Source organism: Chaetura pelagica, unplaced genomic scaffold (genome assembly GCF_000747805.2).
Source record: "Chaetura pelagica isolate M959 unplaced genomic scaffold, ChaPel_1.0 scaffold97, whole genome shotgun sequence".
Taxonomy (NCBI): Eukaryota; Metazoa; Chordata; class Aves; order Apodiformes; family Apodidae; genus Chaetura; species Chaetura pelagica.
The window spans coordinates 808,048-834,074 of record NW_009953944.1 but is presented as its reverse complement, the minus strand read 5'-3'; the positions used below and the strand labels follow the sequence as shown (position 1 = coordinate 834,074).

Genomic DNA, 26,027 nt, shown 5'->3' with positions numbered 1-26,027 from the left:
CAAAGGCTAGAATTTATTTTATATGCATGTATTATTTTGAAAACATTATTTCAAAAAATAACACTGCATTTCACTGAAATATGCAGGCCTTCAAAGTACTATAGTTCAAAGCAAGCAACAATCTTCCATGTAAAAAGTGAATAATTAAAAATACAGTCACAGAATCACAGAATCTTAGGGATTGGAAGGGACCTCAAAAGATCATCTAGTCCAACCCCCCTGTCAGAGTGGGATCACCTAGAGCACATCACACAGGAACTTGTCCAGGCAAGTTTTGAATGTCTCTTCTCTGGGCAGCCTGTTCCAGTGCTCTGTCACTCTCACAGTAAGGAAGTTTTTTCTGATGTTTACATGGAACCTCCTATACTCCAGTTTGCATCTACTGCCCCTTGTCCTATCACTATATATCACTGAAAAAAGCCTGGCTCCATCCTCCTGACACTCATCCTTAACAGATTTGTGAACATTGATAAGGTCACCCCTCAGTCTCCTCTTCTCCAAGCTAAAGAGACCCAGCTCCCTCAGCCTTTCCTCATAAGGGAGATGTTCCACTCCCTTCATCATCTCTGTGGCTCTGCACTGGACTCTTTCAAGCAGTTCCCTGTCCTTCTTGAACTGAGAGGCCCAGAACTGGACGGGCCCATTGCTGGCTCATGGTCATCCTCCTGTCCACCAGGACCATGAGGTCCCTTTCTCCTACACTGCTCTCCAGCAGGGTCAGCCCACAACCTGCACTGGTACATGGGGTTGTTTTTCCTCAGATGCAAGACTCTACACTGGCCCTTTTTGAACTTCATCAGGTTTCTCCCTGCCCAACTCTCAGTCCTTCTGGTCTACCAGTATAAATGCAACTAGTAAATACCAACAGGGAAATTAATAATTTTTCTGAAAACTTCAGTTAAGTCTAGGTTAATTTGCAGAAAAATTAAGCCTATTTTCAAGTAAGAGACTAATCGAGACACTCCCTTCCTTCGTGTAAAGTAGAAAGGCAGAATATAAATAAATAGCATACTATATTTCTAAGACTAGTCACAGCCAGCACCCTAACAAGATGTTATTGCTTTTTCTTCCCCCTCCCCTCCCCCCCCCATCCAATCAGAACAACAAATTTCTCATCTACTGAAATTAATACATCAATATTATGGTTTATTTATCAACTTACAGGCTTTGAAAAATCATAAATTTGATATTAAAAAGCACAGCACAGCTTATAGCATAGATTCTAAAACTCAGGATTGAAGTGGAGGGCAAGGAGGGTAGCAACTCTCATGACAAAACCAAAAATAAAATGGAACTTAAACCAAAAACACACTTCAGTTGAAGTGATTGATCTGGCTAAGATTCTGATTTCTCATTTAAAAGCAGCTGCAGGCAGTGTTCCCCAACTAACACCTCCATTACATTGCTCTAGATCATCTTTATTTCTCTGAACAGTGTAAATCAGTGTTTTAGAACCAAGATGCTTGTAAGGATGAGAGAGTGCATAGAAGTAAGAAAGTAAGAGAGTGCATAGAAGGCTTACATTGGGATAAAATTTAGAAGTACAGTCACCTAGTATTTCAAACATTCTATTGTCATGTAGAAGAGTTTCAGTAGTACTTGCTAAGTTATATTTTTTCCTCAAAAAAAAAGTTAAATTATCAGGAAAGATGACAAGCTAAATGAGTTTTAAAATTACATATTGAAAAAATAGAGGGCTTTAAAGAATAAACTATTCACATAATAAAAACCAGTCTGTATAAACGCTGCCTAACTACAGCTAAATAGAACACAAAGAGGAAAAAAGCACAAGAGAAGACTTATTGAAAATAAGATATACATTTACACAGTATTTTCATATCTATAAATAGTTATCACTCACTATGCTAATGTAGATGAAAGACATCCAAACGTCTCCCTTCAAGCAATATTGCATACAATTCTTGCTTTTTAAGATGGTGGCAGACATTATGAACTAAAATAAATAACCAATCACAAAAATAAATAAACATAGGAAAAAAGCTCAGAGTGAATCAAGATTTTTGTTTGGTTTTAGAATGTCACATACACATAATTCCCCAATCTTAAAGTGAATACATGCACAAAAGACACCTACACAGAAGTCTACAGTAAGAGGAGAAGAAAAAGGTGGGTTTACTTCAGATTACATCAATTAGTAAGACATACAATCCCAAAGTTTGTACTTTTCACAAATTTAGGGAACACAAGATAAATGGTGGAAAGTATGCTGCTGATCTAACAGATTAACATTTTCCTTCAGATCTCTTTTGTTTCTATTAACATTTTGAAATACATTCCTTCTTTATGAAGATACAGGTTGTTATCTTAGGCTGCACAAAAAGCTATAATAGAACCAGATCTGAATAACTATCCAAATTGATTAGAAGTTCTGGGCTTCTGGCTATAAAAAGACTACACTAGTACTCTCGGCTTCGTGAATAATCCCATTCTTGAGATGTTAGTCAGTTGTCTGGTTACACCACAAGCCTGTACTTAACATATTAAGAAGTACTCTTCTACATTGAACAAGCCATTCCAATTGAAAGGTATGTGTGCTATTTGCAAAACAAAATAAAATCTAACACAGTTCATTTTATTTTCAGCCAAAACTAATTTTACCCTCTTCCCAAGCTCCCTTTCTAATTTCCTGCACTGTAAAGTCCTCCTCTCCTTTCCCTGAGAGCTTACTAAAATCAGCTCTATATTCATACACAAGATTACTCTTACAGCATTTAACTATGAAGTAAAACTAAAGTACCTCATTTTCACTGTATTTTTGAGCTCACAGAAATAATTTACCCTGAATTACGCATGGGAATGCATCCTTTTAGCAGGAAAGACAGTCGTTGTCCTCGGTTAATGAGGCCTGTAGCTCCATTCCAATGCTAACCTGATTGTGCATCTTCTTCACGTTCTCCTGGTCTGCTTTCTACCTGGCAAGCGCATCCATCCTCCAACATCAACATCTAGCTAACCCTCTATGACTGCTACCATATAAAAGCATTTTTCCATTAAATCTCTTGACATATGGAAGCACACCAAATGGGTTGTGTTCATTCAGATTTTCTTTTTGTAAACCTCCATAAGGTTTGAATTAATACAACAGAAAACGTATTCTAAATACAAGCATGTAGCCTATGCTTGCAGTGACTGACAATTGAAACCTGCATAGTTTTAATTTCAAGCTGAAGATCTCAAAAGGCCTCTAAGAAAGACAGGCCAACATTTACGAAGGATGCTTTAACATGCTTTACTTTGCAGACTTTACCACTTCTTATGACAATTTGTATTCAAAATACCTTGCCTCTTGAAGATCAATGCAAATTCAACTACAGTGTTGTTTAAATTAATATTCTAGTATATTTCTCAGTGAGTGCTACATTGACAGCCTCAAAAATTTAAGACAATAAGCAGATTTTAAGCTAATAAATAGGGCTTATGAAAATAAGTTCTTGAACTCATGAAGACTTTTTTTTTTCATTCCAGTGTCATCACTAAGTGTTATCTCAGTTTAAACTACATTGATTTGGGGAATTAATGACACTACTGAGATGAATTCATTTCAAATTACCACAACTGCACACATTAAAATCCAAATTGAAAAGTACGCCTAAGGATCTATTATTCAGGCTTTACTAATACAAAATGTCACCTGCTCAGGCATCTCTCAAAATAATTCCTTATTGAGTAACATGTGAGGTTTAATTCTATTTGGCTCTGCATTGCCTGAAACCAGTCTGAGAAAGAACAATGCATTGCCAAACATAGGGCTGGTTACCAGATTCTTACATATCTTACATAAGGTCACTACAGCTTCATGCTGCTGAATAACTTGATTGGGATGTAAAGGAAAATGGTTTAGTTTGTGTCACCTCTCTTTCTCTTTAAAAGTCAGCCTACAAAGTATAATCAGGAAGAAATTTTTGGTCTTTTGGATATGGTTTTGAACAAAATAGATCTATTTTTCCCTCAGCCATGCAATTGCTGAGCCCTTTCCAGATTAGTGAGTACAGACAGACTGCCAAAAGTAGAAGTAAACCAAAGCCAAGTGTTGTAACAGGCTGCTGTAGCTTCTTTTCAGCATTGGGCATTTCAGAAATAAGTACTTTAAAAGCAGTACTGATAAATTATCAGCAAGAAAACTGTATGAAGTACAGTGAACAGTAGGGAGAGAAAAGACAAGGGCTTTAACATAAACAACATACTTAGACCTGTTTTTGTATGAGCATGCTTACCCTTTTCCCCTGCTCTTACACAAAGATCTTGCACAGATTTATTTTTATCAGGTGGACCTTTTCTCTAGACATCAGGCATGGAGGAAATTAGTGGCTTTTTAATTTTTAGTGATGTTGCTATATTACAAATTATACATTACTCCTGGTAATGGCAGGTGTCCCTGCTCATAAGGAGGGAGGTTGGAACCTGATGATCTTTAAGGTCCCTTCCAACCTTAACCATTCGGTGATCCTATTAATACATGTAGTGATGGACCAAATATTCATGTGACCCTAAGAAAAACACAACTGTCCAAAAGTGCTCTCTACTCCGAAGAGAGAACCAGCTAAGTTATTTTTCTTCGAAAAAGTGTTATGAACAAAATCACACAGACATTTCTACATAACTTACATCACCAAGGCTCTTCCTAAAGCTGTAATAGTTATCAACAAGCTCATAGGATGAACCAAGCTTTATACATCTTTTAGAATAATTACAATACGTAACACTTTAAAGCACTTCAAGACTACATAAATATAAAACATCCATTGTAATTTGAGTCCAAGTTAAACGCACCATAAAAAGTGTACGATGACTACACTTAATTGCTTTCTCAAGGAATCATTGAGCAAATAAACCTTCATATATATATGTATGCATACATATATATGTAAACAAAATTTCAGTATATCTTAAAATTTACAAAAAATATCACACTTCTATACTATTACCCAACACTGGACACACTTTTAAGTCTCAGCTTGACAAGGTGCTGGGCCATGTAATCTAAACCATATTTCTACCTAGAAAGGTTGGACCAGATAACCCTTGAGGTCCCTTCCAACCCAGTATTCAATGACTCTATACTATCAGGCAAGAATATTCAATCATCTACAAATATCTTATTTTTGGACAACATCTGAAGACTAATCAAAACACTTTCATATGTACAAATACGTGTATTTATGTGTACAACTCCCAACAAATTTGAGACATATTTTTAAGACAGAGCCTCTAATACAGTGCTTACATTTACTCCCAATAAACTAGTTATATTTTTAAGGCAGAGCTTTTAATACAGTGCTTATATTTGATTCTAAAAAGCAAAGCATTCTGAAAGTGAAGTATACCTATTTATTTTAATTTTATTTGAATTCAAGGTGAAGAAACTGAAAACAATATAATTTAGTCGGAGTATAATTGTCTTTAGATTTATCTTTAACAATTGAGTGGCGTTTTTTTCTAAAAGAAAGCTAAGTAAAACTAAGCAATGCCATCTATATATAGCTCAATCACAGTTTCCTGAAAAAGTTTCTGAACTATGTAGCTATGGATGAAAAAAACCAAAACAACAATTACCAAAGGACAGAATAACAGCCATGCCTTGACGAGTCGTAAATCCAGATAATGTGATAAAAGGTTTTTGTAACACTACAATTGTAATAATTTCTGTAATAAATTATAATTCTGAATGTTTGAAAAGAGGAAATCCTCCCAAAAAACTGTGCTAAAAGAATTATAATGCATAGTCTCCAGTTATAATAAAGGCATTAGTGTGATTGTTCTTCAAAACAACAACAAAACAAAAATGAAGGCTGTCATACAAACAGAAATCAAACTCTTTGTTCTAATATAGCTTCAATTTATTTTACAACTTTGTATACTGTTCTTTAGCAAGGCATCACACCACAAACTATTGTATCAATAGACCAGGCTGTATTTACTCTCACATGGCAACAGAGTTACAAGACTGAACTGTAAGTGTACAAATCATACAAACAAGATAGAAGGTAACAGATGGAGTATTAAGAATAAAAAAATTGAGATGTTAGCTGAAGTCTAAATAACTGTGTCACCATGGTTAAATGATGCTACTAAGCACAATAAAAATAAATAAAACTGTAGTTCCAAAATAACTAAGGCTTAAAAAGCCAATCTCTTTATACCAGTAACAGAGAAAAAGAACTGGAAAACTATACAGCCTTTAAAAAAAAAAATAAATAAACAACACCCAAACATGTTTTAACTGAAATGAAATGTCAATATGGCTTAATATACTAATCCACTGTTAATATTGGAACAACTGATACCTTGTAGATTTAAGATTAAGGAACAAACCAGGGAAACATCAGCATTACTCAGAGAAAAAAGGAGCACTGTGTACAACTATTCCTGTTTAGACAATTCTCTCATCATGGAAAACTATACCTGGATTTCAATCCATGAACACAGTTGGAGCAACTGTATATTCTTGAGCAGTCTTGAGGATGCAATTGACTGTGAAAGGTTTCTGTTTCAAGGTTCCTGACATGAGAAGCTATAGTGTGCACACTCATGCAACATCACATATATAGACTGCTCCTAGTAACCATTTAACTTATATATTTAAATTATATACACATCTGTATAGCACTTTCTTCCCTGTCCTCTCAGGAAAGAAGTATTATCAACTCCCATAACAGTTTTCTATTATTTGGACATAATTTGTGAAGGGAAGGTGGGATGGAGGAAAAATCAGACAGGATTACGTGTTTATGGATTCTTTTACATTATGAGATAGTATTTCTCATTAATTTCTTTTTCCTCAGTCACTCTAATGCGTTTTGAGTGTAGAAATTAAGCTTGTTTCAATCAACTCTACAGGAACAACAAATATTAACAGTTTGCACCTCTAGACTTTCCATAAGAGACTCTCAAAGCAGTTCATGAAGCCTAATCTATACATTTGGATTCTTCCCCCTGTCACTGTCACCCCAAGTTGTGACTGAGGGCATATGGAGTACTATGCAATGAAGTGGTAGGTGGTCTGTCATTACAGGACAAGACGTCTACAACAAACTGTAGGCAAGATTTCAGATTACACCCTTCTTGTTTCAGACTTAAAATAAAGATAATTGTTTTTGTCAAACTGCATGAAATTAAAGCAGCTGGCAGAACTAGCAGCACAGAAAGCACGTTTGCCAGGTATAACAGGTAAGTATATTAAGAAGGATTACTTCAAACTATGTATCCTGATCTTCAGCCTTTACTAACTGAGCACTTCAAGGCTGTTCATCAGAAAGAGTAGACTGAAGTGAGCTAGTTTAAAGAGCACTTGCTCTTGCAAAGGCAATTTTTTTTATGCCATGGTCTACAGTGCCCAGGAGTAATAATCATAAGAAAGTGCACTGAAAAAAAAAAAGTGTAAAAATTCAGTTATTTGTATGCAACATGTTTAAGAAAACAAAACACATTTAAGCTTAAGCTGAATATCCTTGTTCTTGACACAATTTCTTTTTTATCTAGATACATAGCAATAAAAGTAGTATTTCAGATTCTGTTTTGAGTAACATTCCCATTTTTGTTGCAAGCATTTTTGTCAAATTTATAATCTCCATTAAGTAAACAGTATGCACATTTCCCACGCTGATATTGGTGCTACCAATTCAGTTTTTGCAGCATTCCTTTTCTAGTTTGTCAAGAATTTTCAAAATTTTCAAAAGCCTCCTGTTACAAAATCTCTTAGTTGAAAAATAAATAAATAAGAAGAAAAAAAAAAACAAACTTAATTTCTCCCTCCAGAAGACCCAAGGGAATAAATTGTGCATATCATCTTATTTTATTTTTAAGGCCAAACAGAGAACAAGGTCTCATCATACCAAACCATTAGAAAATAAACTGATTTAGTGCATCCAAAAAACAGAGAAAGCAGATAAACTGTGGTGTAAGTGAGCTAACAAGTGGGAAACAGAAGCTTTACAGATAAATTTTGTATTAGTGGAAAAAAGGTAAATGTCAACCCAAGCAGTAACACCACCAGTCTATGCTCATGATTGTAAAAAAACATCCTAGTTACTGCAAATTATTTTCTCGCTTCTCTATATATCTATTTTTTAAAAAGCTGTTTTGCAGGGAGAATCTTTGTCTCTGGAGTCCTAATTAAGAGCTGTTTCAGTAAAGAAAACTCATGAAAAATAGTGCAAGAGGTTCATGTAGGAACTAATCTGCCTTTACATCAATAGATTTGAGTTTAAGCCAATTTTAAATCAAGAAGGAAGCACAAAAATGATTGCTAGGAAGCTGAAAAGCAAGATCCTACGATGTCATAAAACAGTAAATATTTGTGCTATAAAGGACCTTTGTCCTTCATATTTGTGCTATTTAGGGCACCTTGGGCTGGATCTTACACCTATTCTAGGCAAAAAAACAGCAGCTGTCTCTACTTGGCTAAATACAGATAGACAAACAGATCTATCTCTCAAGGTCAGGACAGAACACATAGCCAAGTTTACTGAAGAACTGGCACAGATCTTTCATATGCCCTCTAGGGTTTCCCCAAGTGCAGGACACAGGTGATGAGCAAGAGAAGAGAAAAAGAATATTTAAAGGAAAGGAACAATTACAGTTGTCTACAGCTTTTCTGCAGGGACAGGATGGAAAATGAAGCCAAAGGAAAATGAAGACAGAACAGTGGTGTACTTCTAAGTCCAACATTGTCTAGTGGGTAACCACAGTGGTTGCATTATTTTCAAGGTGAGATCAGAAGATTCTAGTATTTTATAATTCTTACAACAACTTCTGCTACTGCTTGTTTAGTAATCGAGGAAGTAGACTAAATCTTAATATTTTTTCTAATTTTTTAGGGGTTTAAATAGACAATAAAGAATTTCAGTCAGATACAGGGCTTTTATTTTTAATTAGTTTTCAAATCCTCATATTAGAGAGGGCAAAGACCTATGTCTCAAAATATTTTTCCACAAATTTTCTGGTTTTAATTAAGTTAGTAACAAATGCACTTTTTATTTCCATATCAGTATAAAAATACTTGAGTATTAATAGAGTGGGTTTTTTGGTATATTTTCAGATAATATAATTACTTCAATTACTTAATATAGACAAACACTGTGAATGCTTGGAAATTTCTCTTTAATTATTATTTAAGTTTCAACAATCAAATATTTATTATCTACGTCAACATGTTCCTGGAAGCTTAGCTGGGGAGAAGGAAACCCTTAAAGAAGCATCACTTGTGCACCCTAACTTTTGGTGATTTTCTGAAGTTATACGGCATCTTCTGATCAGTATTGGACAGTCTCAGTATTAAAATATCTGTCTAAGCCGGAAGTTGAGTTGAACAAACTACAGCTGTGTTAGGATTGTTGCTGCCTATTTGCTTTGAGAAGACAGCATTTAGATGCAGCCTAAGTTTCAAAACAATAGCTTTTTTTTAACTATTATTGTTAAACAAACTGGTCTTCCAGAGTGTTCTTTCACTAAAGCAGGACATTTATCATTGTCATGCTCATTTTCAGCCAAGCATATGGAGTTTCTATCTTTCTAGGTTAAGTCTTTCATACCAGATGGGCACACGAAGCCCCAGAGATTACTTGCAAAGCTGCAGAGAAAACTGAAGTACAGACCAGAAGAAACAATGGACCAACAGTTTGCACTACAAGGGAGCCAATTTACTGAAATGACAACTTTCCTAGTCACATTTAAGTTTGCATGCATCATTGATTGTACTGGGATAGAGCAGTTCAGAAAGAAAATAAGTCTTCAGGCAAAATTAAGCATCTAGAAACATGAAAAATAAGCGCAACAACTTCCAGGATTTTTTCAGTAGTTTCTTATAGATACCAGTAAGTAGGACAGAGAATCTTCAGTGCGAAAAGCGAGAAATATGAGAATGCTACATGGGCAAAGCTGGGCGTTGAATAGAGCATAACTTCTTGCAAGAGGAATCAGTTTGCATGTATGGCGTACAAACGATACTCCAACACATGCGTAATTAAATGTTCCAGATCTTCAAAGAGAATTTTCAGGATAAATTATAGAATACAAATTTTCACTCCTGATACAACACTCTAGAAGTAGTTTGTTTTTCCTTAAGGCGATCAAAGCATTGAGAAAGCCGTATGTTGCTTTGGTGTCTTTGTTTTCAGAAAAAACATATAAGAGACTTATAGAAGGATCTAGGGAAGCAGAGAGGCACCTGGAATGCGTTCTCCAGGTGTTGTGAAAGGAGATTTCCACTCCTCTCCCCACCCCACAGGAGGCTCCTCTTCCTCACCCTTGACATCAAGCATAAATAGCTTCAGCTTTTTGTATAAATCTAAGAACAACACACAACTTTATAGACAACTACACAGAAGTGTAACTTGCTAATGAAATGAAATTAACTACTGGATGTTCTTGTAGCCACAGTGCTTAGGAATCAATGCAACAGCTGTAGCAGGGTGCACCCCATCTCTATGCTGTGTCCATGCTTAACTTATTAAGCCCTCTTCACTAAGAGGCAATGAAATATAAATCAACCAATTCCAGATTTCCAAACAATTGATCATTGAAATAAGTACAGAGCTATTTTTAGTAAATTCACTGTTACCTAAAAAGTTTAGGAGAGCAGAAGAACAGAGCCAAAAGACAACCAAGTCCTGTAAGGCAAGGCTCACCACCTAACAAACTTACATAATAATAATATACTAGTCTGAGTTTTATATCAGAATAACTTGAACAAAAGCTTACCACATTTTTAAAAGTCACTTCTATTACAATTAGGAACCACATTGATTTTATTTACCTGTCTTATACCTTACAGATAGAAAAAGAATTAATATTACCTTTTGAACTAAATCTTTATGAAAACATTTATTCCCCTAACTTCAGCATCATGATAAATACTGTGCATGTAAGACTATGTCAGATAATTTAATTTCCCTGCCACGCGTTCTACAGATGAGAAAACGAAATACTTTTTCCTAAGACCACTTACCCATGAAATTTAGATAACTCTCTCCTCCAAGTGCATGAGTAATGAGACGAATCATTTTATGAAGCTGTATTCCACGATCAATAACTGGAGTAAGAGGCGAGAGCACACTCATGTTTGTATACATCTCTGCATCCATCAGTCGAAATGCCAATGTCTTATCACCAACAAGCGCCTACAATAGTTTAAAAAAAAGAAAGTGAAAAAAACCCTTGGGTTTATTAGAAGTGTTTCTAACCTATTTTTTTTAAGCAGGCACTTTATATCGTAAGAGGACTTGGAAGATTGGTGAGGAGTCAAGGACATGGCTCCCTGTGTACAAATTAGTCCCGGTTTACAAAGAAAACATCCTGCCACTGCCAATGATCCTCAGGCCCCAGTGATTCTCACTTCTAATTGCTGCAACTTTGTACTGTGTGATGTGTAATCATATGGGTACAATATGTAAAAAATCTGCTGCCACAAAGAGAAAATATGTAAATTGAGACAGGGATTTCTCTGAACTGAGTCTCTCTGAACTGAGGCTTGACTAGGTGCCTGACCAAGCTCTCCCCTTTCCCCTTGCAACCCTCCACATGGATACTGAGGATCCTCGAACCAATTGCCATGAGTACTATTGTGGAGTATTATTGATCATATGATCAATAAACTAACAGCTGCCTAACCCCTGTTGTGGTCCTACTTTGCAGCTGATGGGACTGAACTGTACTATTACTTCTGAGAACATTTTTGCCTATAGATATCAAATGCAAAATGTTAGTATCAAATCAATAAACCACAAACGACCTATTTCGGAACTTTTACAGAAAATACAGAAAATAAGAAGGCAAACATATAAAGTTCCTGGAATGTACAAATAAAGGGCTATTAATACTCTTGATTTAGAGATGGAAAATCAATATAAAACTTTCCATTTATATATGAACAAGAACGTGATTGGTTTCCTGTGATTTCACATGAGAGAAAAACTTGTAATTCTGTCTAAAAACAGTGACTGAATTACTAACCTGCTAATGTTTATTGTTACTTGAGAAAGGCCACACAAATGCTATGTAACAAGAACTATTCTGATATATTAGTACACAATGCTGAAAACATTTTGGAACATTTCTATATATATATTGCTAATTTTTGTTGAATTAGCCCAATTCTCATTTTATACCATGAAAACTCACTACATCCCAGAGTGACAGATGAGCTGAAGATCATTCAGGTCTAGATGAAAAGTACCATAATTGTTTAGTTTCTAACTAACAATATAACAGCATATATAGATGATTCTCTCAAGTATACAAAATAACCTTTAAATACAATTAACTTCCTATGCAGCAATGGCAACACTGAAGAAAGCGATGAATAACTGCAAGGAACAACTCTTCTCTGGATTCTGAATGTGGCATTTCTATGTGTCATTTAATGTCCCCTAATATTTCATTAGAAGGGAAGGTGGTTCCCATTTATGTTTTCTATGCTAGACATGATTTTTTAAACCTTCAGTGATCTCTTTTATACCCTCAAGAGTTTTAGTCTGTGTAGTTTCCTTCTTATAAAAAACAATCCACACCTGCTATTATTCTTCCCAATGCTCTCAGAACATTTTTTCCCCAGTTATGCTATATATTCTTTGAGATACAGGACCAAATCTGGCTCCGAAGTTTAAGATGCACAGAAACCATGAAAGACAACATTGGCATATTGGTTTTGCTCTTCACTCTCCATTCCATTCATAATTCCAGTACTGTATCTGCTTTTTTGACAGCTATAAGCATTGAGTTGCTATTTTCACACATTTAATATAACCATAAGGCTCTGTATTCTGATAGTTTATAGCCCATTATGGCATATAAGAAACTAGAATGGTTTCACACTCTCTTGTACATCACTTCAAGTATCTCCAGACTGAATTTTATCTACACTCCCTTTTGTTTTTTTCTCTATCCTACTTTTCACATATCAGTCTGGTGTATATCTGCAATATTTATTTTTTTTAAATTCAAAATAAGTAGATCTTCTTCCCAAGCATAAGATTCTAAAACAAAAATACACAGCGATATGGAAAATAACTCAATTGATAAAATCCAGCATGAAATAAAAGAACAGTAATGTTACTTGTCATGCTTTAGCATGAAGAAACAGCTTTTATAAAAGCAAATAACCATAGAATAATATGCAGTTCCAAGTAATACCTGAACTTCTTTACCATGACTGGGACTCTTCTTTCATGCCTTAAATAAATACTGTGTAACAGTCTCTGAGATAAGAATGCAAATTGGTACACAAAATGAAGTTGATAACCTCAACATTCTCTTCTTAAAATAAAACACAGGTCTTGTTTTGGATACTTCTGTTTAATTTTATTATAGAAGGATAAGAAATAAAAGATCATCCTCTATTATGTAGAGGCAATAGTAGAAGGCAGGATACTTAAATCTTTTCTTAGAAAATTGATAAGTTCTTAATTTTAAAATTCTCAAACCAACACGTTTTCTGATTCTTCGCAAACAACCATTACAAAGATTGTGGGAGACAGATGTTATACAAATTCATTAGTAATTTTTCATTTTTTCAAATACAGAATCATTACAACTGCTGTGTTTTGAATGAAGCTGCTAAAGAATATTTCATTTAGATCTCCAAAAGATGATGTTTCATCTCTGCAAGTTTTGCAAACAACTTCTTGAAAGGAATACAACAGTCACAAACACCGATTCAGTGAACACAAGCTAAATTGTGATATTGTTTATGCTTATCATAAATAGTGCTCCAACTTACTTCATGGAAACCAAATTTTCCAAAGTATGGATTATATGCCTTCTTATGTCACACATACACATTTGTGCTGGACTCTTTCAAGCAGTTCCCTGTCCTTCTTGCACTGAGAGGCCCAGAACTGGACACAATATTCCAGATGCGGCCTCACCAAGGCAGAAGAGAGGGGGAGGAGAACCTCCCTTGACGTACTAACCACACCCTTTCTAATATACCCCAGGATGCCACTGGCCTTCTCAGCTACAAGAGCACATGTCCTGTGACAGGCAGGCAAAACAAGAAGCTAGGATTAATTTATTAAATACAAATAAAAAATTTGGAAATAACACCACCCACCTACTCCAAGCACCATTCCGTTCTTAAAAAAGAAAGGATGAAATAAAAAAACTCCCACAAGAAAACCCAAGTAAAAAAAAACCAAGCAGTAGTCCACAGATCTATCTCTCACTTTTAAGAAACAAAACCCGCCAAGTCTCTAAACCTCTTATTTTACTTGCCTATGTATAAACAAACAAACTGATAACATACCTGGTCATGACTCTCTGCATATGCAATGTATTTTTCTTCATACCGTCTATTTGTTAATGTATGGACAATATTGCCCATATTCCAGTCTTCATCTTTCAGCTCCTTAATTATCTGTAGAAATACAGGAAAGATCATCAGGAAGTTATTGCTGTTTGAACTAAAAGCAGATTGCCACCTTTCTTCATTCACAGAATCTTTCAGTGGGTTATGAACAGTATTGCTTTAACTTCTCCTATTCCCAAGTTTTGAAGCAATGAGTTTTCTCTGATAATAGAAAGTTATTTTTATTTTTTACTTCCACTGCATAAATAAAATAAGTAGACTATTTTGTCTCTCTTGTACTTTTCAAGTATAGATAACAGGACTTGCCATTTATCATGAAACCTCTGATACAGTGGGCACTGTGCGCTACGCAATTGCCATGAAGTACACAATAACACGGAAAGGTGCTTAGAGCAGGGACTTGCACATTCCCCTGACCTGTGAATTCCTGGTCAGTTCCAAACCACAGTTTCAATGCCAAAGCTTTGTAATATAAACCAAGCTCAACATTTTTTGCCATTCTAGCTCCTGATTTTTAGCAATTTAAATTAAACCAGATCAACATGAATTTTCTGCCTCATATGACACTATTTCCTCCTGCTTCTAAATCTAGAACCAATTTTAGGAAATCGCCTAGAAACCTTGTTATCAATAGGTAACTTAAAAGCTGGAGAAATGAAAGCAAGCAGTCAAGGACAGTTTGATAACAGCTGATAGATTTTGTTTCAAAGTTTTTCTCTTCCAATAATTTCAGATTTATTTTTGCCTCATGAAATGTGCTAACAAAGTATGTGCATCACCTCTTTCTCTAATCTAAAGTCTTCTGTTCCAGTTTTTATTTGTCGTTTTCTAAGATAGAAGCTTCCTGCCTGCATCACCCTATGCTGTAATACTATCAACACATTCCTAAATAACTGGAATCTCCTTTTAAGCATCCCAGACTGTCACGGCTTAATTTATGCCCAACAACCCATCAGCATGCCAAGCATCCACCTGCTGCTCAATGTTAAGTATACTCTTAGGCTGCAAGATGATTTATTTTTTTTTGTCCAGTTAAAGAATAAAACTACCACAGAATAGGTAAGTTTCCACTCAAGAGTATTGCAAATTAAAATATGGAGACCTTATCAGAGATTGCTAAATTAGATTATCCATCTTCTGACCTTGTAAAATTTTACAGCCTTTTTTTCTTTGTAATATGAACTTTGCCAGGCACATTTTGCCTATTGAGGAAATTCCTCATCTTTGCCTGTCCTAAAGTGTGGTAAGGAAGTTAGATGCACAACAACAGCAAAAGCCATCACAATAAGGTGCTTCTTGTTATTACAAAATATAAGCCCTCACTACATTCCAGGATCTAAATTACACACTCTAAAGTTTAATGATGCTGTCTCTGGCGGAAAAGCTGACAGGTTTGTCTTCTATATGAAGAAGTTTGAAAACTGTTTTTCAACCAGTCCTTCAACTTGTAGTTACAAACGTGAAAGATGCTAAAGGTGAGTTAATTTGCTTTTTATTTTAAGCTACTCAAGATATTTATTGAAGCATTAATGCTCATATAAAACATATATTGTTTTCAGATCATTCTGACAGCCTAAGGGATTTGAATGTCATCTTCTAACTGAAAACATTCTCTAAAACATCAGTAGAAGCCTTTCAAGATCATTCAGCATTTTATTCCTTTTCTTGTTATTCTTCATATTAAGGAAAAGGTGATTTAAATCCTTATCATAACCAGTGTTTATTAGGACATTACAGTTCTTCAAGAGCATATAAAGACTTCTATTATTCATTTTGTACCACCACTGCAGATTGCTGGTGTTAACATAAAGCACTTCCATTTACTTGGGTTAAACTTTCAACATTATGTTCAATGTTTATTACTATGTCAAATTTCAGGATAATTTGTTCTATGTTTTGGGTTTTTTTTTTTACATTTATATGATTATGGTTAACTTATTATCTGCCTGCTTACTATTCAATATAGATTATATGTCCTACAACTGTTGCAAGATACAGGTTCTTTAAAATCAAATGAGACTTATGTATAGTATGAAAACAAGTATCAGATAGAAAGCAAAGAACAGCCCCTAAACTTACTCATCTTCTGAAACCTACATACTGGACAGCTCTCATTTCAGCTACAAATACTTGTGCTCAAGCCTGTCAGAATTTATTTTGAAAGGACATTAACTGAAGAGAAATTAAAATCTGTCAGTAGGATTTAGAAGCATTTTTGTGTTTGTACAGATAAACATCCCACTTTGAAGAGGAGAACATATTTTTTAAAAAAGTTCTCACCTGTATCCACTTATCTGGAATAGCCATTGCTAGTCGATAATCAAAACCTCCTCCTCCCTCTTCAACAGGACGACAAAGAGCTGGCATTCCAGAAACATCCTTAAATTTAAAACAAAAACAACAACCCACAATATAATTTACAAAGCATTGCAACTATTAGTTCAGACTTTCTACTATACAGTATTACTTTCATAGAAATGCTCTGTAAACTATAAAACAGCTTCACTGATTGACCTGGGAGAAAAAAAAAATAAAGGATACAGTGAGATTTGTTGTTTGAATGCAAGAGTTACAAGGAGAGCATTATGACTTTTTTCATTAAATACTCAACTACAGAATACCAAAGTAGGTATTTGAGGTAGAAGAGACCTCAATAGATGCAGAATTTGAAATAATTAGCTCTGTTGAGCTCCAAGTAATCAACAGAAAGTAGTCAATGAAAGACAAATTAAACCTTCATTTTTTAATTGGTATTTTGCATAAAGAAGAGCATAAAAACAAAAAGCTGAATATAAAGTACAGAAAGGAAGAAAAATATAATCTCTACTCTTTTCCTAAATGCACAAACCCAAAACTATTGAATCCACTATCCCTGGAAAATTACATGTTCTCACTGTGAAATTTTCCGGTTTCATATTGAAGGGGGCTGATAATTCATAATTTTTTAATTAAAAGTTTTTAAAATAAATATTTATTTCTCCATTTTATTAGGTAGTTATGTCACATAATTATTATTTTTAAAGCTATCTAATCTGTACAGAAAAATGTAAATCTGCAATAACTGCAAAATATCTATCAGTGCTAGAATTTTATTAGCTTATGTCAGTGATAAGCCATTTTGCCACAATGGCTATGGATTAACACACACCTCTTGTGTCTACACAGGATAATTTATGGAATTAAGTTCTGACTAGAACCAGGGCTTAATAAAGAAGCTCATTCTGATCTTCTGGATTCAATCCAGCTTTCAACCCAATTGCTGCATTTGAATAGTGAAAAAAAACATTCTCACTTGAAGTTACACACCTCCACATTTCCTCCCATACTGACATAAATGAAGAGACAGTTCACACTATCAAGGCTCATGGATGGCATCTTGGGGGATGGAAGGCAGGGCTGCCATCCACAGGGCCCCTGAGCAGCAGGAAAAATCGAACAACAGCAAAGCTCAAGAAATTCAGCAAGGGCAGTTGTCAAGTCCTGCCCCTGTGATGGTGTGACCCGCACATCCGCACAGGCTGGGAAATGCCAGGCTGGGGAGAAGCTCTGATGGAAAGGCCCTGGGGCTCTGAGCCAGCAGTGAGCTGAACACCAGCCAGCAGCCTGGCCCAGCAAAGCCCCAAGATCAATGATGGGGATTTTTCCGCTTTACTCAGCAGTCATTAGACCACACTGAAAAATGCATCCACATTCCACATGCAGTAAATACAAAACAACAAAGCAGAAATTCTTTCCAATCTTTTGGATGTTATAAAAGGAAGTTTAATAGCTCCCAAAAGGATAAAAACAAACAAAAGCCTTTCTCTGTGATGCTATGATGCCTACCTACACAAGGTCTGAGTCTGAGATTTAAGTAGCTCCTATCTACTTTGGTCACAAATTTGAAAGCCACATTTTTTATAAGTATAATTCTAAATGTAATACTACTTGTATCTATATATATCTACAGATTATCTACAGATTTTACCAGAACACTAAAAAATATAAAATAAAGTGTCAAGTTGTTCAGTATATTATGCACCAAATTAACAATGCCAATGCCTACTTTTTTCCAGACCTATCTGTCAAAAAAAGAAAAAAAAAACAACCAAAAAAACCCAAAACCCTCACGAATAGGGTTTTTTTGCCTATTTGTTTTTATAATACTTCAGGAATGATGCAATTTGACCTAGTATTTTTTCTTCTCATTATACAAAACTTCAATCACAGCCTTATTTAGATAAACAAAATGAGAAGTAAGCCTACAGTCAGTTATACCTAAAAACTTAGAAATTACTAAGACAATGAATATAAAGAATATTAAAAAGCTGTGAAATTTATCAGTTATATAATTAAGGAATACATTATAATTAGTTATGGTTAGACAAAAACAATTTTCTCATGTGGCACTCATTCCTATCATTATACGCAAGCAGACATTCTTCACTGCCTTTTGTAATTTTCAATTATGCCAATAGTTTCTCCTTCTGGAATTCTTTAACCATGCAGCACATTGATCAATTCTGTACTTCGTGTGGCAACTCCCCTCGGTAGAAAAATGAAGTATTGCAACAGAAGCAGTTTTCAACTCAAGCAAGAGAAACTGAAGACACAAATTAATAAAAAAAAAGAACTCTCAGGACAGGTAATACAAGCAGACTGAACTCAATTTCATTGGTAGGAATGCTAATTACCTAAGACTACCTAGAACATGAACAAATTTCATTTCAAGTAAGTCTACGGCTCAATGAAGGTATATCAAGTTTACTAGTAATTGCCCAGCAGATGCTGTTTTCGATAGTTTGTAATTAAGATTTTAGCAGTAGTTGTCTAGAACATAAAACTTGATCATAAGTAAGATATTAGGGTAAGCAGTATTTTGTTTTCTTGAGATAATTAGGGAACTCTTAAGCAATACAAAAAGTTTTAATAGTACAGTTCCTAATTATATGAGATAGATGAAGCAATTTGTTTTAAATGAAAAAAAAAAAAAATTGTTTAAATATAACAACTGAAAAGCCCTCAAGGTTTACAGGATATATCTTTTTAGCTAAAGAGAAAATATCAGTGAAAATGTACCTGCTCCCAGAACTTGAATGCTCTGGTACTTCATAGTATCAAAAACTCCATGTGACAACAACATCTTTCATTCAAAAAGTTCATTGATCTCAATAAATTCAAGTAATATTGTCTATTTACTCCCTCAGAAACTCAGAGAAACTCAATACTAAATTTAAATTGGCATACACATTCAACATTTATAAATTTATTGTATTTATTTTGAAAGGAAATTGTCAATTATGCCAATATAATTCAAAATATGCAAAGCCACTCTAGAACTGTTAATCTGCAGCACTATGAATCACTACTGACAAATGACAATCATGTAAAACCAATAAGTTAATAAAACCAAATCTCATTACAAGTTCAAGAAGGAAAAAAAAGCCCACATTAATTAACAACATATTAATGCAGCAAAAATTCCCAAAGTGTACCTTCCAGTTGTTTTTCCCCACAAGGCAGTCAGTCCACTAATTAATATTTTCAGCTCCTGTCACTCCTCAAGTATCAGAACTGTGACTTGATAATTAACAGGAAATTCACAACCCAAAGCAAACTAATTAATATTAATGTCATTAAGGATGAAAAATTCTGATCTTACTTCTGCTATGGTTATGCATTCAGGATGCAAGGAATTAATCATGTGGTTGGCCAGCATTAAGTAACACAAAGCATCCTCATCCACATGTAGGCCAAAATATTCATGGTAACCTCCACTGAATCCTGTGCCTAAAAAGACAGGTAAGTAAAAAGATCATGGTTGCTATTTTAATAAAACAAAACCTCAGAGATTTCTCAATTTGCTATTTTATAAGCACAAAATTTATTCATAATTTCAGACCTATGTAGCAACACAACAAAATATCAGCATATCTGGAATTTTTTGAGTATTCAGTGAATTTTTATAACACTATTTCCACAACAACAGAGCTGGTCAGATTAGAGTTGATTAAATTACTTACCAATCCCATGATGGTGATACAGCATAGATGTAACACCATCAAATCGGAAGCCATCAAAACCATAGTCTTCAATCCACATTCTCAAATTAGACAAAAGGAATCTCAAAACTTCCCAGCTGAAATAACATTAATATATTTTGCAAGTTTTAGAAATCTTCAGATCAGCTACAGGTCCTTATACCACATTCTCTGCTTGCATACATGACACTTGCACTTGACGTTTTATAATTTCTCACCATTTTTCATTAGTCTTTTTCTAAGAAGTTTGTCTTACTTTAATCTTTTTCCTTAACTGCACATAAATTTAAGATTGCTGACAGGAGTTTAGGAAAAATTGCCATCTAAATGGTTGTGTGCTTAAACACATACATTTTCATACCCATACTTGTCACTGTACATTTCCTTTGCATCTCTAAAGATCGTAACTCTAAGAAAAGGTCTTACAGAAATTAAAAGAAAGTTATAATAGATAAGATTTCATCCCCAAGATTTTACAGCAATTTCTAGGCATAATAAAAGTAAAAAAGCTGTTATCCCTTATCTCTTCACCCTCCATGCCCCTCCCAATTATTTGCAAGCCACATATCACCAGTAGATTACAAATCACCTACTGGGTTGCAAACTTCCACATTTAAAGAGTAAATAAACTTACGGAAGTTGAGGATACAGTTCTTTTAATTTGAAAATAATGGGAATGGGGTATAACACACATACAAAGCATGGACACAAAGCCAAAAATATAAAAAGAGGTTCCAAAGTAAGCACATGGAGACATTTCTGAACAAAACTTGTACTAAAGAACAAAACAGTTTCCAAGACAGTTTTCTTACTATTCATCACCTCCTCTGCCAAGACATTGGTCTCAGTAGCTTTAAAGACCCTCATATCTTGCTTCTACTGTTCACTCTCTGTACCACTATCCTCTCTGCCATCCTCAGCATAAGTTGCCTCAGCTGCATCTCTTGCAAGCTATGGCTCCAAAGAACTCGCCTATCTCAATCAAACAACCACATGAACTAGTGAAACTTTTTTTGCCCATGTCTTCAACACTTGCCATTGCAAGTTTGCATGGTTTTCCTCTAATCCATTTCCCAACATAGCACAACTACAACCCCACTTACTACTGAGTTTCTCTTCAGAGAAGAGTGCAAGCTACTCAGCAGCATGCAGGGTCTCACCCACCATCCTCTGATGGGTGAGACAGAAGAGGTACACCCAGCAAAAAGCACACCAGTCAGTATCACTGTTACAGTTAACCTATGCCCATAGTTGGCATAAGGCAATGAAGGAGACCTTCCATAGATTTCACTTTATTTGAACAGATGTCCGAGGCAGGAGACTCATGAGGCAATTATGGCACAAGTAGTAAATTCCATTTTGACAAAACACAAGTCCCCGCTTTTCTTCCTCCAAAATACTTCCTCACGTGAAGGGTGCTATTACATGAAAAGATGGGGAGATATGAACACACTATAAAGCTGGTAAAATTCTGACCTCACCAAATGGCCAATTCTTATCTACATTTATAGGATCACAATACTTCTCATTCTTTGCATGTACTAGGCATGGAAATACACACCTGTGTATATGACCAATATTACCAAATCAAAACCTCCAAATTTAGCAAATGTAAGTCAGTGTACTGCCTCAGTTCAATGTATTTTTGGGCATGCATTACAAGGCAAGCTTTTGTTCCTTCCCTGTGTGCCCCCTTCCCCACCCCAAATCATGCAGTTGACAAGGAAGATCCTCAGGAGTTTCCCTACTGAACCTTTTATACATCTACTATCTTTCAGGTGAGATTATTTGCAATGAATGAATGACAGCGAGAGAATGCTCTGATACTGCAATCAATAGAAAGGTATCAAAAGTCCTTTGAAGTGGCAAGCTGCTCACATAAAAATACAACTGTGCAAATGCTCACTGTATCTTTTTCTCAAACAGCATCAAATTTGCAGAAAGCTATTTGCTGCAAGATAAGCACTGAGAGTACAGTCAAAGCAGTAACTAACGCAATAAAATTATTCTCTTACACAGAATAAAGATAATGCATGTACAAAGAGTAGATTAAGTGCTACAAGCACCAGCCAGACTTAAGTTATCTCTACTCATTACAGACTGCTTGACTTTATAACCTTAAAGTTCTTAAGATGGTAAAAACTATTTGACCATCTGTAAAACATACACAGATATCTCAAAACAGATAATAAATGTGTTGTTTTTTTCCACCGTTGTTGGCACTGAAGATCGATCTTTAGAAAAAGATGGAGAAACAATATGAAAATAACTTGCAATGACTTGTACATGAAAATGTGACAACAAGTAAGAAAAAACAAGATGAATTTGTCCAAGAAAAAAGTTTTGTTAGCAAATTGATGAGATAAAAAACCTGAGTAGGAGCAGCAGATGTTTCCCAATCATCTGATTGCACATGGGAGAGAAGACTGTAAATAAAGAAACAATCATACTAGCTCTGCTTTTAGTCTAAACTTGGAAAAATTCCTTTCTTGGCTAATTTCTAAGAAAGATGTCAAATACTAGCAACCATATTGACTACACAGCTCCTAAACACAAGCCAGAACAACAGTTTTTTTTGAAATATGCAATCACACAAAACAGAAGTTCATTACTTCATCCAAGTCTATTTGTTTATGGAAGCAGCAGAATTAGAAATAGAAGTTGACAAAACTACCAAACAACGTTGCAGAATGCCTGTAAAGGTCAAAATCATAGCATAACTGAAATACATCCACCATATAAGCAATAACTCAGGAACATTTCTAAAAGAAGTGGATTCTCATAATTTTACAGGGTAGCATTCATTAAGAAACAGGATAGCATTCATTAAGAACATAATTTCTTTTGGGCAGAAGCCGTATCTTAAATTATATCCTAGCAATCTCTCACAGTTTTGCATACCATAAAATGGAAGGTTCTTTCATTGCATGCATGATCTAAAGAGAGGAAAATATATCATTGAAGAACAGAATGATTTATACTTCAAAAATTTAAATAATTCAAGAATTCACTCAGACATCATTCAAAACAAAGAAGGTCTTTGCAGAGAGATCTTGCTGGGTTTTTTTCCCCTTTGGGGCCAATAGCTCTAACATTAAAAACATTTCTCAGTTGAAGTAAGAAAATTAGTATATCTAGCTAGATGACCCGATTTCACAAGGTGATAAGAAATGTAATAACTTTCCTATTTTAGGTCAGCAGAAAACCTACTTGCAAGTCACAGTCATTATTTACATTTTTTTTCCACCTGTACTAATAAAAAAGGAAAATAATGATTCATCATAAGAATGCTACATTCCAATCCATGACAAACATGAAATATTAGATGCAAGCTAGTAATGCATTTAAACCAGTTAATTTTGACACTATGGACAAGAAAATAACATTGGCTGTATCTAACAGTTTGAAGCTGCAATTCTTGAACTACATTAATGTTGACATTCAGAAACTGCATTTATTATTACGTATTATAGAAAATGTGTGGAACTGCTGACCTTATAAGAATTTAGACTTTCATGATGATTTACCCATTTTCAGTTCTCAGCGTTTAATTAACTTAACACATGGCAGCACTAAATCGCTAAAATATTACTTTCTCCCAAACATTTCAACAGCTATTTGGCTTAAAACTCCACCAGTGGACTGCTAAACATAGTAACAGAATCACAGAATGGTTTGAGTTGGAAGGGACCTTAAAGATCATCTAGTTCCAACCTCCCTGCATGGACAGGGATACCTCCCATTAGACCATGTTGCTCAGAGCCCCATCCAATCTCTCCTTGAACACTTGTGGATGAGGGGGCATCCACAGCTCCTCTCAGTGACCTGTTCCCACGTTTAACAGTCAATTTCTTCCTAATGTCTAACATAAATCCACTCTCTTCCAGCTTAAAGCCATTATTCCTTGTCTTATCGCTACAAGCCCTTATGAGAAGTCCCTCCCCAGCTTTCCTGAAGACACCCTTCAGGTATCGGAAGGCTGCTATAAGGTCTCCCTGAAGCCTTCTCTTCTCCACGTTGAACAATCCCAACTCTCTCAGCCTGTCTTCACAGGACAGAGATACTAATAATATAAATGATAAGAAGAAACTGGTACTTAGTCTGATAATGCTAACTTTCAGTGAACCTTACAGTTATTTTATGAACTAAGCACATAGAGTACCTCCAAGTTTGAAACAGAGATGTTCTTTTTCTCCACCACTTTTACCAGCATCCATCAGTTTGCCTACTATTTAGAGGTACTCCAGAGTGATATAAAAGGTTAACCACTCTTATCCTATTTGGGAAACAACACATAGAATAAACTCTCTGTATTTCAACCTCCTTAATTTACATGCAGAAGTGATTCCTTGCTCTCCTCCAATTAATATTGTTGCCAAGACTCCAAGTCTTCTCTAGCCACAAGGGATTCAGAAGTTAAAGCAGTGCAGCAGGTGCCCACTTTTTAGCCAAGGCACAATCCTGATTCAGAGAGCCAGACTGCTTTTGATACCTCGACTCCCAGTTATACCAACCACCATTCTACAGGAGCATACACATCCCTATCATTCAACAGAAAGTGATCTAGTTGTTAACAGAGCAAAAGAACTTTTGCTTGGTGATTCAAGCAGCATTATGCCTCTGAAAAACTGTGGAGACAACAAATACAAGAGAGAGCTATCCTCCTCAGGTATATAAATAATCTGTGAGCAGAAGAAGTAAGCAGCAATGTATCATTTTGGTTTTATCCATCCCAAGAAGAGACAGAGAAGTAATGAATTGCTTTCCACACAGTAACAACCACAGAAGCACCGATATAGAGTGTTACTTCTAGAGACAGAATTTCTGAGAGTACATTGCATGACTGATTCCTATACAACCAAAAGAGAAGCAAGACATCCTATTTCAGCAATATTAACTTTACTCACATTTAGAAGTTAGCATCTGGACACAAATTTTAAGGAAAAAAAATCTTATTCTCAAAACAATACTACTTAATAATAGTGGTACAGATAGCAATATGTGAGAATCATAGAATCACAAAATCATCAAGGTTGGAAGAGACCTTCAAGATCATCAACTATCTGCCCTACAAACTCTAACCACTAAACCATCGCCCAAAACACTATGTCCACCCATTGTTTTAATATGTCCAGGAACAGTGCCTCTACCACCTCCCAGGGAAGCCAGTTCCAATGCCTCAACAATCTTTCTGTAAGTTTTTCCTAATACCCAATCTGAACCTCCCCTGCCACAACTTGACCCCAGTTCCTCTTGTCCTATTCCTAGTCAGCAGGGAGAAGAGGCCAACACCCACCTCAATACAACCTCCATTCAGGGAGTTGCAGAGAGCAATGAGGTCTCCCCTCAGCCTCCTCTTCTCCAGGCTGAACAGCCCCAGCTCCCTGAGCCTCTCCCCATAAGGCCATTTCTCCAGAGCCCTAATCAGCCTACTTGCACTTCTCCGCACTCTCTCCAACACCTTGATGTTGTTCTAATACTGTGAGACCCAAAACTGCACACAGTACTCAAGGTGCACCCTCACCAAGGCCAAGTAGAGGGGAAGGATCATTTATTTGGTCCAGCTGGTCACACTATTTCTGATGCAAGCCAGGATGGTTTTGACCTTTGTGAAGGACCAGGTATTTCCTTACACGAACATGAAATGTCCTTTGAGTCAGCCGACAAAACTGACTTAAAACGGT

At 35.5% G+C, this 26,027-nt stretch overlaps 1 protein-coding gene across 1 annotated transcript in view; it reads right to left on the bottom strand.

The window, feature by feature from the left end:
- Positions 1–26,027, bottom strand: part of GBE1 (glucan (1,4-alpha-), branching enzyme 1) — a 152,023-nt gene that overhangs the window by 33,651 nt on the left and 92,345 nt on the right. The window contains exons 12-16 of the mRNA XM_010001784.1: positions 20,326–20,441; positions 19,965–20,092; positions 16,604–16,702; positions 14,261–14,371; positions 10,967–11,138 (exon numbers count right to left, since the gene is read on the bottom strand). Coding sequence (XP_010000086.1) covers positions 10,967–11,138; positions 14,261–14,371; positions 16,604–16,702; positions 19,965–20,092; positions 20,326–20,441 — 626 coding nt within the window. The remainder of the gene's footprint in view (positions 1–10,966; positions 11,139–14,260; positions 14,372–16,603; positions 16,703–19,964; positions 20,093–20,325; positions 20,442–26,027) is intronic.